General features: G+C 49.2%; 1 protein-coding gene across 2 annotated transcripts in view; it reads right to left on the bottom strand.

Moving 5' to 3' along the window:
* RILP (Rab interacting lysosomal protein) overlaps positions 1-13,957 on the bottom strand; it is a 21,373-nt gene extending 7,416 nt beyond the window's left edge. The window contains exons 1-6 of one of the 2 annotated variants that reach the window (XM_032788320.2): positions 13,492-13,957; positions 12,978-13,101; positions 10,155-10,276; positions 9,650-9,838; positions 8,095-8,258; positions 7,122-7,244 (exon numbers count right to left, since the gene is read on the bottom strand). In XM_032788320.2, the coding sequence (XP_032644211.1) occupies positions 7,122-7,244; positions 8,095-8,258; positions 9,650-9,838; positions 10,155-10,276; positions 12,978-13,101; positions 13,492-13,782 (1,013 nt within the window). In that variant the 5' untranslated portion in view covers positions 13,783-13,957. The remainder of the gene's footprint in view (positions 1-7,121; positions 7,245-8,094; positions 8,259-9,649; positions 9,839-10,154; positions 10,277-12,977; positions 13,102-13,491) is intronic. The other variant, XM_075059525.1, reaches the window with a different exon arrangement.

The raw sequence follows: 13,957 nt of genomic DNA, 5'->3' as shown, positions 1-13,957 counted from the left end.
AGGCTTGTAAAAGAGTACAACTATGGAGATCAACAGGGAGCGAAGCTGACGGTTACCTTCTAAGTGTCCCTCAGCGTATGGAGAATAACCGGAATAGTTGTTTCATATATTAAGCTGTTATCTTACATAGGTCTATTTCAGATGCTAAGTCTATAACTGAAAATTGCCTCTCTTAATGCAGTATCTTAAGAAAGGACCGAACAAAGTCTAGAGAGTGGCATTGCATGGGGACAACGCAGGCTGGACCTCAATTCGTCTATGTCCTAACCATCACGAACCCTTGTAACCTTATAGAAGCCTCATATGACTGTGAGGCATTTGAAGAGTGGGTGATGCGGGTATGTTCAGACCTTCTCCAGTTGCTGCGCCCACCGTTATACGTCCACATAGCCTTTTGCTATGGCAAGACTTCAGCAAGCGCCTCATTGTTGGTAGCTCCTCGCGAATTGTCTGTCTCTGCACTAGTATGGTTTGTCAGAACAGAGAAGACGGATTGTCTCATTGCTTCACGTGTGGCGCTCACACATGCGACGGCCAGCAGAACAGGCCCAGTTTCCACGCTAAGCTGTGGCTGGAGCTACTGTGCCAGAAACAGTAACAGCCACATAGTGTCGAGCAGCACTATGGACTGGGCAGCCAAGTCCCGATCCCACCCAATGAAGCCAGGCAGCCACTCACCAAGCGCCAGAGTGGCTTTAATCACCTGGGCAGCCCACTGCGCGAGGGCCTAGGCAACTGTTACTATTTGAGTATGCGAGCCCATCCTGGACGCTGGCAGATCTGTGGAAGGGTATCTCCTCAAGCTGGAATCCCTATACCTCCAGTTAAAGTGTATTGTCCATCTGCGTATGGGTAGTAGCTGCCGCGAGCAATAAATGTCCAACCTTCGAGGGACATGGAGGCTAGTACTCAGGAACAGGGCCACCAAAACTCCTATACCGGATTTACCAAACCAAAATTAAAAGGCCATTATAAGTGCCTACTGAGTCTGATCGAGAGCAGATTACCACATGCTGAGGTTCATCAAGAGTGGCGCCCCTTGAGTGGGGCCCTTCCATCCGGTCGTACCACTTTCCACTCAGGCAAGCCCTCTGTCGGGGTTGCGGATGAGGGTATCCGCGAACTCCCTTTGACACTCGTGTAGTGCAACGACACCACGACACATATCCACGTTTGTTACTTCTACCCAGTCGAAAATGCGCACCAGTCACTTTTATAACCTCCCGGTCATAAATTGTCCCATCTAAGCGGTCAGTATCAGACGAGAATCGTCTTAGTTCTTAGCCGATATATGCGTTGGGATGTAGACACACCTAACTCTCCAACTTAAGATCAAAGCGTCATGAACGTCACGTCTATATGCACAAAGTTCAGCAGGTGACATGACATGAATGCATTTAAGACACAAAGGTCAGTAAAATACCAGTCTAATTATCGATTTCCCAAGAGATGGCTAGACCTGAGCTACTAGTGTGCAAGCTTCTATTTTATGCTTTCACCGCCTACAGACGAGAAGCATGCGGGATTTGCTTCGGCTATGCATATAGGTTGACTCTCTTGCCATCATGTTAGAATGCCCAAGCCAGTCCATAAAGCATACTACTAGTTTCCTCGTGGCAGGCATTTATTAGCCTCCGATTCCCCTTCTCCCAGAAGTCTACACCGTGATCGAGGATGAGTCTCATGCCCAGCTGATGTACCTTCTCAGCCAACTAATTTTTAGGAGCTTCTTTCAGTGTCTAAGTTATGGGCTCTGCTGATGTAAAACCATCGTTCCATTTCCTACTCGATATCAGTGCTTTGAGACCACTCCTCTCTTAGTTACTAAGGACCTTCCAAAGAGCTACAAAGTGGATCTAGCACACACTTAACCTATCGCCACGTCTAGGTTGGCTAAATCAGCTTTTTAGATGACGGCCTAGGAGACTCCTGTGCACCTGCTCTCACAGCACCACCGATCTAGGTAGTTAAATTCTGCTGAGAACATGCACAAAAACCAATCTAAGTCCCAACACACATACTGACTACTTGCCACCCAGACACACCATAGCTGACAACGGAAGCCCTATGTAGATTCCATAACGATCTGATGGGCAGCATACCTCCGCTATCCTTAAATGTGTCGCTGGTCTCAATCTAGGTAGTCTAGTCGCAGCGCAATTACAACATTGTGATCTTTTCTATCCCATGTCCTAAGGCAGTGGTCTCTTATGCTGGGTACAAATCATTTACTATGTTGATTATGTAATGTACAGACTGTACAAATAATGCATACGGGGGCAAATTAAGCCTCTCTCCCATGTGACCAGTACACTGTAGTATATAAGTATTAGTGGCTTTTTTCTGGCAGCGCCTAGAGGAGCCACTTGGACCTGGTCTCCATCTACGAGGGTAGAGAGCAAGACCTAGCGTCGCGACAGAACTGACTATGATAGCTCATTTTCATATTTTACCCACTCGAAGGCCCAAAGACATCTATATCCTTTTTAATCACAGAGGAACAGTTTCAGTGGGAGATGACTGAGGACCAGCACTAGCATAATCAGACTATCCCATTGGTTTCATCCTGGTCAAATGCGTCTGCTATCTATTAAGCGGTAACTAGGATAGAGTGAGGAGCCACTCCTCATCATCTTTCTATATATAATTCGTCATTCATCCACAACAGGAGAGTGGCGACCTTGGGGACTCGAGTGCTGTTCCCACAAACCAGTGCTGCAACATGCTGACGCTATGTCCACCGAGAGTGGTCTATACAATATACGATATGTGTAGAGGCTACCTTCACATAAATCCAAGGTCTGTTGGCTCCTCCCATCACCCCTAACGTTCTGATGAGGATATTTTTGTTGTTGAGTGGCTAGAGGCACGTTTCGCTGAACAACTGGGATAATAGACATTACAGGTAGGATTAATACACACGTAGCAAACGTCTACCCAAGGCCCATTTGGTCAATTCTTACAGGCTTAAAACATACCGACTAATGACCAGTAAATTTTGACATCTGTCATGTATAAATATACATGCCAATACCCACTCCCTTAACCATACTAACAGAAAGGGAGATGGTCTGGTCTCTCACCACAGGTATCCGTCAGTTCCCTTCTCTAATGGAATTTCCATGGATGAGCCGTTAGAAGATCTCATGGCAAGAGCTCGGAACTGGTCAGCGGCAGCGTCCTAGGATATGCTATCTGAGACGCAGTCTGCTGTGTGGAGCGAGACACCACAAATAGTGATGGGTCCGTGCCTTACGCAGAGTATTCCCACCCTGCAACTGAAGGCTCTGCCCACCATCATATCAATGCATTTTCAGCCGTAGTAAGCTGGCATGGTATGGGGGTACCTAAGCTGTAGTCACACACTATCTCAGGTAATTTCATTACAAGTAGTCGCTGAGATCAACAGCTATAAGAGTACTCGAGAGCAATAGGCTTGATATCCACCTCAACAATGAGCTCCCTCTGAAGATACTTTGTAGACCCAAGATCAAACTAATATTTGGGTTTGAGCTTGCGATATTGGTATTGGAAATTTGAGGTTCTACCTATCTTTTAGAGATACTCCCAGAGAGAGTTATATAAATCTAATGTAGACTTCTTGCCCCACATTCTTCTCTACTCTCAGCAAAAAATAAGCGTGAATAAGAATCCTGACATTTTCAGCAGGTTCTTTGGGAGGAAGTTGAGTATTGGAATTCCTTGGAGAGCAACAACTGAAACTCTAGGCGACTGCGCAACTCTAAGGTCAACCCAGAATCCTTCTGCCACTCGGCAATCAACTCTTTCATGTGCCAACCTTCATGCCAATATTGATTTTTATGACTGAATTGAAAATTTCAGCTATAACAAACACTGGGGTTGCAAAACTTAATTCTGCTTGGCTACTCGCTGCTCATTATTTAGGTCTTCTCTTCTAAAGAAAAGCTCCTGTGCAATGCTCTGTTCTAGCTTTAGATCCGGAGGTGAACCTCTCTAGTAAAAAAACCCAAAATTTTTCAGGCAATTTACATTGGGAGGGCCCCCCCTTTTTTTTAAAAAACCTTTTATTCTGTGATTTTGGCCTACATTTTAATTCAATGAAAGTTCCAGATTTAATGATGCAAAAACTTCAGAAGAGAATGGGAATGGTGAAACTAGCACTGTGCGAGTAGTATATTTCGGTGTTGCTGTATTATAAGCTAAAGAGTTAGTGGATTATCACACGAGAGTTTATGCTTAGTTAGTCGGCCTATTCTTGCGACTCAACACACTCTGTCAGTATTTAAATGATTATGTTATAGGAATTAGAGATCTCAAAGTCGGTGGCTTGGTTGTAAAATCATAGGGAGTCTGCATACTGGGACTGGATTCAAGGTATGTAGTCCTGGCCCTGTCCCGACAGAGACATAAACAAATAGCTCACGAGGAAGGAAACAAGAAGCCTTGCAGTAGGCAGGTCTGAGTGCCTCACGCTGAGGAAGGAAAATGGATATTTTCGCTCATCACATGAGAAGTATTGGATTGGCTGAGAGCGATAATTTGAATCTTCCGTCTGTCATCTGAAACTTGAAGAGCATATCAGTTAAACTCTTCCTCAACATTCTGTCCATCTGTCTGACAATATGTTCTTTATTATGGTTTCAACTAGTTGCCCCGTACTGGAAAGTCAGGCTAACAAGGCCTGTAAATTGCGGATCACTCTGGAGCCCTCTTTTTAAAAAATTGGCTCAACATTAGCTATCTCTGAATAACGGAAGATCACTATACCGGAAGCTGATTTAAATGAAATACAGTTAGTAGTTCTGCAATTCACTATTTAAGTTTCATTCAGAACTATTCAGAACTCTTGGGTGAATACCATCTGGTCCTGGTGACTTATTGCTGTTTAATTTATCCATTTGTTCCAAAACCTCCTCTAATGATACCTCAATCTGGGACAGTTCCTCAGATCTGCCACCCAAAAAGAATGACTCAGTTCAGTTCTGTCTGCAGGGGGTAGAAGTCTCCCTTTCCCCCAGTGGCCATGACAATCCAGAGCCACAGAACAGAGAGGGACGGGCTCCTTGCGAGTGGAGATAAGTGGTGCAGGGATGTTGCTGACATCAAGACCAGGCCTTGGCATGAGGAAGATTAGCTCACACACTACAGAGCACAGCTTCATGGTCACCATAGGCAGGGACAAACTGCATCACGCAGCCCTGCTCATGGGACGGTCCGGTCCGGGCTTGCTCGTGACAATGATCATAGCAGTAGGGGCAACTGTGGATGCTAACTTGATGGGTAACAATCCCATTAAAAAAGTAACCACTCTAGTCACAGGCAGAGCCAGGAGCTAGCCAAATCCCAGAGGCTGCAGAGATTAGGAACCAGCAGCCTGCCATACTCAGCCAGGACACAGGATTTGGAGTCTATACTAGGTTTGTTAGGGCAGGTCAATAGTCCAGCCGCTGCTCTGGAGAGGCTATTAGGGACACAGCTATGCTAGGGACAGAGGGCTCAGTGGTTTGAGCACTGGCCTGCTAAACCCAGGGTTGTGAGTTCAATCCTTGAGGGGCCCACTTAGGGATCTGGTGCAAAATCAGTACTTGGTCCTGGTAGTAAAGGCAGGGGGCTGCACTTGATGACCCTTCAGGGTCCCCACCAGTTCTAGGACATCGGTATATCTCCATTTATTTATTTAACCCTAGACCATTGTTAGCCCTCATAGGGCTCTGGGGATAGCTACTGCTTCCCTGTTTATTAAAGGATAAGATTCCAACACTACAGGGGTGGCTAAGCAGGCTGCAGGGAAGGGCATGCAGCCAGAAAAACTATTTCTTTTGTGCTTTGCCAGACACCTGGCCAGAGCTGAACCCGCACTGTGTACCCACTCACTAGGGGACTCCCCCTTTAGACCTGCATTCGGAAAAGCCACACTCACTCTACAGTACCCCATGGTGAGTCTTCAGCAGGAAAGTGTGTTAACTTGCATTGAGAACACATGAGGTAAATCATACGAAAGAGGAAGCAGCTTGTAGTTTTCAGATGAGTGCAGATGTTGATTTAAAGCCTATAGGGGAGCCAGGCGTTGACCTTAACCTATTAATTCAATGAGCACTATGAGCTGCTTTGTCTTTGCTAGGATTTCACCTGTTAACTGGAGCTAGAACACACTTTCTCCCTGGTGAAGAGACGGCCTTTGCCTATACAACCTTAGAGGCCTAATATGTAGGTTCTACTGGCCCATGACAGATGTTTGTTCCAGGGCACAGATAAGGCTATAGGTAAGTCTCTGCTTCCTTACATCTGGTCACCCCTACTGGGAGTCTAGTCCCCATGGGCACTATAATGCTTCTTTCCATCATGTGCAGTTACGTTAGGATGTTGGTGCCTCCCTTCCCCTCTGCGGTTCTCCCCACCAAGCCAAGAGTCACCCCTCTGCAGAAGAGGGTAAGGGAACAGCAGTTATCAAAGCCCTATAGGAAAGCTAGGCCATTTCAGATCTTTATTCAAGACAGATTAAAAGCCATTGAGCTGCCCTCCACACACGTCCCAGCCAGTCTGTTCTGGGGTGATGAGGATGCAGCCTGCGGAGCATGAAGCTGGAGTTATGGACAGTTTACAACAGGTACTCATGAGTCACTCTACTTGCAGGAGTGGGTGCTACTCCTGTGAATCCTGCAGACCCTCCATGGAACATCCCAGCTGCCATCTTCAATACCACCCCTCAGGACAGCTTCTGATAGCATCATGCAGGACCCTGCTCATTGGCCAGTCCTTCCCAGCACTTCTGGCTTCCCCAGCCTCACACCCCCTTCACCAGACTCCACTGGAGCAATGAACAGTGTCCAACAGCCCAGCAGGCTGCATATGACCCAATGACAATGAAACATACTGAGTGCCCTGTGATTAGGAGTTTTGGTGCCCAGGCATGGTGATACGAGGGGCTCCTGTGTAATGCAGCAACGCTCTTCCCTGAGTCCCAGCTGGCGCACGAGGCAGGTACTGGAGACCCTTCCCAGGCAGAGGCAGTTCTCTCCTTCTTTCTGAGCAGCAGGAGAGGTGTCGTACCATGGCCACCAGTGTCCATCCAGTTGTGGAATGAGCAGGCGCTACCCCAGCCCGAGCACCTAGGCCTCTGCAGCCAGCTGCAGACTCACCTGCTCGCTGGCTCCTCCACAGTCCCCAACATCTTGGCTCGGATTTTTTTCCGCTGTTTTTTGATGGTGGATTTCATGGCATCCAGCAGGAAGCTTGGGATTCGCTCGTCATTCAGCAGCTCCCTGGGGAAACAAACCAGACAGTGCACAGAAGGGCTGGGAGACACCCAGCTCCACAATCTCCTGGGAGCAGGCAAGGAACATCCCACAGCTAGAGTGACCTCTCCAGGACTCTCAGTCTTCAGCAGAGACAGGAACAGTCACCCCTCCCATTAGAATACCTCAATCCTGACACAGAGGAATTTGATCCCAGACAGGTCATCCTGTAGGCCTCTCAGCCCAGGCAGAAAAAGATCACAGGCAGGATGAGATGAGAGACTAGCACAACCCTCATCCCTGGGGAGCTAGGGGCAGCAGGGCAAGGTTTTAAGAACTCCAGTAAGAGACCTTAACCTAGACCATCTACAGCCTCACAATTCACCCCTGCCATGAGTTGGGAGTGGGGCATGTGAATCCACCTCAAGGGTGCCCAACCTGCTGGGTGAAGCAGAAGGGAAGGGTCAATCCCTCCACTCCCCCAGGGCCCTGTGTCTAATTGCTCACGGTTACAACCATCTCAAAGCTGCCCAGCATTCAAATGCCAGTGCTGCAGATCAGAATCTTAGTAGATCTGTATGGCACAGATGCAGCCTACCAGGGCCAAGGGACCTTCCCCTTCTGTTGCGGGGGTGTTTTGTTCTTTCTTGAAGTGAATGTGGTTCTGGTCATCCACGAAAATGCTTCCCCATTTCCTATAATCAGGCTGCTCTAGGTATGCTGGATGGTGCCCTCCCCCATGCTCTGTCGTCCTGCAACATCCATAGAGGTGCTGACTGTCTGTGGAGACTTCCCTACAGCCAGCGCCATGCCCCACAACCTCCAGTCTGATGCAGAGCTGTGGGCATACCAGCTCCCTGCCTGCTGCAATGCTCACCGTTGGTAATAGGCCAGCTCCTCCTGCACTAAGAACAGACTGGTCTTCAGCTCATTCCGCTCCTGCAGGATTTGCTTCAACTCTTCTTTAGAGAAGCAGCTCAGAGCAGAGTTCCTCCCCCAGTCTTGGTGCTGCAGCTCCTCCACAGGTGCTGCTGCTCCATCCTAGGGATGGAAAGAGAGTGAAAAGCTGAGCAGACCCTGGGAAGACAGGTAAGTCAGCACAAAGGCCATGGCAGACCTTCTTGCTACACACAGGGTACAAGCCAGGTGAGGAAACTTGCTTAAGATGCCACAGGGTCCAGGGGAAATGCCACTACTGACCAGAGTCAGGTGCAGATGGGGGAGCACATGCAAGACAGTCTCCTTCCCCTTGTGATCACTGATTAGCTAGACTTCAGTAGCTAGCTAGATAACATATCTGGGCTCTAGGATATTTTAAAGCTAAGGATGTTTGGTTTTCCAGCACCTATCTAAAACAGAGAATCTCTGGTTGCGAAGGGGTCTCGTATCACACATAGCCATCAGGGTTTTCTTGAAAACTCCCTCTCCGCGCCCTCTCCTTCACAAATACACACTGACAGCTTGAGATAGAGCAGACGCTGCTCTGGCCAGCATAGCTTTTCAGAGGTCAGGAGGATTCTTGTCCATTTCTCTGTATTGGAGGGTCTCAAGGATAAAGTTTACAGAGGCAGTGATGTGCACAACCACACAGCAATGCCATTCATGTAAGAGCCATCTCATAAAGACACTGGACTCAATTCTTTACTATTTACGTCCATTTGAAGATAATGAAATCCAGTGAGGTACGGGGAGAGCAGAAGGGAGTTCACCTTACTCTGCTGCATCACAAGCCTGTCCCAGTAAGGCCCCACTCCCTCTCCTGAGGGGCAGGAAAGGTGACAATTAAGTCCAAGGCAAAATTCTAATGAGAAGCTATTAATAGGGAAATAGGTTGGATCATAGAGGGCTAAACATTAACTCTAGGAAACCATGTCCACAGAGTTTAGACATAGTCTGCGATTCCCAAGATGACCACTGATTCTTCTTACAGATAGGTGTGTTTGTTTCCCTCCAGCACCCTAGGATATCATTAGATGTTAATGCTTTTTCAGTTTCTCCAGAATTCTTGGGTATGAGTCATCTGGGCCTGGTGACCAGTCCTTAACTGTATGAATTTGTTCCAGTAGTTCTTCAGATACATAGGTCTCTGATAGCGCCTCTACCTTATTACCTGAAAAGAATAGGTCCGGGGCAGATATCTTGCCAGCATCCCCTGTGGTGGGGACTAAAGCAAACAAGTCACTTTATCATTCCAATATCCTTACCTTCCTTAATGCCTCCTTTTACTCCCTGCTAAAGCAGCAAACCCACTGATTCTCTCACAGGCTTCCTGACACCAACATCAGTCTCTCGCTAAGCCCTGATGTTTAGAGACTTAGAGCCAATGCAATGACCCCTTAGTGATTTACTGCAGCTTCATGCAGTGGCTAAGAGTTTATTCTGCATTAGAGATTCCCAGGAGAATGGATATTGCAGGGCTCTGACTCACTCACCATATTGAGCCTAGGGGATGTTCCAGATGCAGCCCTGCTCAGTCTGTCAATTTCCCTCCGATTTTCTAGCACCATGGTCTCCAAATCCTCCTTCTTCTCCAGAGCACTCTTGAGCTGAACCTGGACCACAGCCAGTTTATGACGCAAGTCCTCATTCATGGACATGAAACGATTTAACTGCTCCTGCAGCTGAGAAACCAGATACAGGCAAGTGAGAGAGAGCTGTGCATACAGCTGCAGGCTCTGCTCTCGCACAGGGACACACAAGTGTGTGCAAGGCCACGGGCCACTCCCAGGAAAGGCAGAGAGGTGTGGGCACATATAGGTGCTCAGATACTACAGTGCTGAGGATGGTATAAGAATCTATATAAAAACAATCTGCTCTTATAGCAAACACTCTGGCAAATATTACAGGGAAATAATGGTGCATGCAAGAACAGATCACATAGCATGGCTCCCCCACCCTCACAGCACTGGAATAAGCCACGGGCACCCTGCCTCTTACCGCCTCCGTGTCATGGTTCTTGCATACTATCTCATGGGCTTGGGCCCGAATCTCATCCCTCTGCTTGTCCACGACCTCCTTCAAACGCAGCATCACTTCTCTCTCCTTCCGTAAGGTGCTGTCTAAAACCCAAACACCAAGAGAACAGGCATCAGTTGCAGCTCTGTAGCACATGCATCAGTTGCAGCTTTATGTAGCACATGCTAGACAGGCTGCCAATAGGGTTAGATGACAAATTTCTGAGAATGGCTGCTGGAGCCAGAGCCATCCACACTGGGGCTCCCAGTGTGGCTAACCCTAGTGACCCTGAGCCAGGTCTAGCTAACAGGGAGTATGCAAGGTCCTCTGCTGAAAGTGAGGCCATAGCATCTGCTACTGGAGTAACTCACAGATTAAGGCCAGAAGGTACCATTATAGTTATTTGGTTCCCTCCCCCACACACACCACATAACACAGGCCAAGGCATTGTAACCATCCTCCCCTCATCTCTTCCCTATGAAGGAGCCAGACTGCCCCACACATCACCCCCCAATGGAGGCAGATGTCACTTTGTAATTTTCTCAAACACCAGTGAAAGATGGCAGCTGAACTGTGACCACAGCCTCAGCAACTCCTTCCTCTCCCTCTTCGGGAGCTGACATTACTGACATTGCCTAGTTAAATAACCAACTTATAGAATCTAGAGATCACAGAGACTCTCAGATCACCCACCTCCAGGGTATACACCTTCTTGGTATTATCCAAATATTTCCCCCTTTATTTCCTCCCATTGCTCCTTGTACTACCCTCACACAGCACCCTGAATGCCTCCTCCCTGGTGTGCCCCCATGTTACATGGATCTAACTCCCAATGGGCCCTTCTAGTCCCCAGCCACTTAGTTGGTCTTCTCCTAGCTTCTTCTCTCACCCACTGTATCTTTCTTACACTGGGGTACTCAGCAGAGAACATGCCCTTCCACACTCCACCTGGAGGTGCAGAGCAGGACCATCCCCTCCCTTCTTCCCTCCCTCCTCCATGACAGGCCATTCAACACTACAGTCACCATTCTCCTGCCATGTCACATTGCCAACTCCTTCCTGACTCTAACCAGGCAGGTAGACAGCAGGGACTGACATGACTGAGGCCTCCTGCTAATTTATATGTTAAAGCCTGCCAACCGCGCATGGAGCCAGCCCATATAACAACATCTCCCCCTCACAGTTACCGTTGTCCTCACTGTTTCTTTAAACACACTTACTACTTCTTTCTTTAAGCTGTAAGCTCTTTGGAGCAGGAACCATCTCTTACTATTGATTCAGGCATAGTGGGGTCTAAATCCAATTAGCTCCCACCAGCTTCAATTTGGTAGTAACAGCCACCACCTCTGTGACTCCAATTTCAAGTGCATTGCAGCAGAGAAGCAGGCCCTCTGCTAAGTGATGCTAGATGCTGCTTCCTTACTCTATTTCTTCTTTTTACTTACAATTTTAAGAGTTGGTTAGTTTCGATTCTGACCTACTCATTAATTACTAGACTCCCTGGTCACAGGAAGGGTGGCTTTAACAAAGGAAATACAGTCAACCACCAACACTGAAAGATGCAACTGAAACAAACAACCAAGTGTAAAATTCCCAAATAGTAGCTGAAGCTTTCTTGGGCAAGGGACAATAGTCCAAGAGTACATTCAGTGCAATACAGTGATGGGTGCTCTGGAGCTACCGATGATAGAGGGACACTCATTCTGAGCTTAACATGTCTGATCCTGAGGGTACGTCTACACTGTGAAGTTGTCAACAAAACTTTTGTCTTTCACAGGTATGGGGGAGAGCCCCCCCATGAAAGACAAAAGTTTTGTCAATGCAAGTGGCAGTATGAATGCAGCTCCTGCCGACAAAGAGAACACTGATCATGGGGCTGGAAGTATTTTGTCAGCACTTTTGCTGACAAAGTACCGACAAAGAGCATTTACACACGCCAACTTTTAGTGACAAGGCTATCCACACAGCCTTATCACTAAAGGCTGCGTGGTGTAGACAAGCCCTAAAGGAGGATTTGACATGAACCACCTTTTCCCTAATTTAGGTAAAGTAGCTCCAACCTCTGACTAGAAACCACTTCCCCAAAGTGCAGGCAGAACAGCTCTTGAAACAAGACATGAAAGGGACAAGTTGGGGTGTGTTTTAAAATACAAGTTTTACATTTGTAAAAGACAGCCAGATTCACACAACCGCCTCCCTGAATAACTTAAGGGGAAGAATGTCTTGTGGTTGAGGCAGCAGCTGGGACTCTGCAGACTTAGGTTATGCTGCAAGTTCTGCTACATGCTTTCTGTGCAATGACAACTTTAGGGTGGGTAAAAGGTGTGTTTAGTAAGAGATCCTACAACCCATTGTACAACCCAATGCTACAACTGCTAGCACCTCTGGGAGCCCTAATATAGACAAGGCTTCTAGTTAAACTTACTAGAAACTTCCACGCCCTGCCTAGTTCAGAACTCCCCAGTGCTAACACCTGTGCCACTGAACAAGGGGTATTTTCCCTAAGGTCCCTAATATAGGCAGCATTACTCTACCTCAGTTCTTCACCTATGAAGTGGAACACCATCACTCTGCCTCCAAGGCACTATGCAGACCATTCAGAGTTCGCAGTTGCTCAGAAATCAGAGTAAAGCCTTTACACAAATATAACCAGAGAATCCCAGAGAACACAGCGGCCTGTGAGTTAGGGCACTAACTTGATTTCTGTAAGCAACATGTGCATTCAGATAACTACAGCTTAACCACCGCAGAAGAAATGACACTGCACTGACCCCCAGCAGACCCTCCTTCCCCAGGTACACCCACCTTCCTGGGACTGGCTTTCTGCAAGCTGTGCCAGGAGCTTTTGGTTTTCTTCCTCCAGCCTGGCCAACTGGTTCTGGAGAACATGCTCTTTCCTCTGAGCTTCAGACAACTTCTGCTCCAGATCCTGAAGGGCAGATCCAGAGAGATCAGCTCCCCCTGCCAGGCCACGCCAAATCTACCATGCCTTTACTGATGGGGCAGCGGCGTGGATCATACACGGGGCATACTGCTGCCATGGCCGTTTTGGTCTGCAGCCAGTCTGCTGGGGGACACCGCTGCCAGCCGAGCTCTGGGCAGCAACCCCCACAGGAGCCAGAGGGCTTGGGGAGAAGCCAGGCTCTGCTCGCCTGCAGAACAGCCACGACCGGGGACTGGGCAGTGTTGCCAGAAGCCGGGAACGGGTCACTCGGTGATTCCCTCCCCCGGGGGCAGCCGGGACCCTGGGCCCGAGCCGGTCTGGCCGCTCTTGTTCCGCTGACTGACGCTGCCGAGCCCGCCGCTCGCTCACGCTCACCAACGCCCCGGGGGCCGCAGCCTCCTCCCGCCGCCGCTCCCCGCGTAGGCTCTGCAACGTCCGCAGCAACGTCTCGGCCGGGTCGCGGCAGCTGGACTCGGCCCCAGCCAGGCCCACCAGCGCCTCCAGCAACTCCAGCAGCCGCACCACCTGCGGCACCAGCCCGGCCACCGCCTCCGGCCCGAAGCGCCCCGAGAGCCGCTGGAGCTCGGCCCCCAGCGCCCCGGCCATGCGGTACACGTGCTCCGGGGCCAGGCGGCCGGGTGGTGTCTGCCACAGCGGCTCCTCCATGGCCCCACAGCCGCCCCAGCCTCCCGCCCCCTTAAAGCCGCGACGCCACGCACGCGCCCGGCCGGAGCGAGGCGGGTCATGCGCCGGGCCACGCGAGGCGGCAGCCGGGAACGCGCCCCCGAGAAAAGGCGGCGCTTCCCTCGCGCGGCCCTGAGGCTTCGCGGCCGGGAGGCGG

This window comes from Chelonoidis abingdonii, chromosome 20 (genome assembly GCF_003597395.2).
Source record: "Chelonoidis abingdonii isolate Lonesome George chromosome 20, CheloAbing_2.0, whole genome shotgun sequence".
In the NCBI taxonomy this organism is placed as follows: Eukaryota; Metazoa; Chordata; order Testudines; family Testudinidae; genus Chelonoidis; species Chelonoidis abingdonii.
This window is presented reverse-complemented; position numbering and strand designations above follow the sequence as displayed.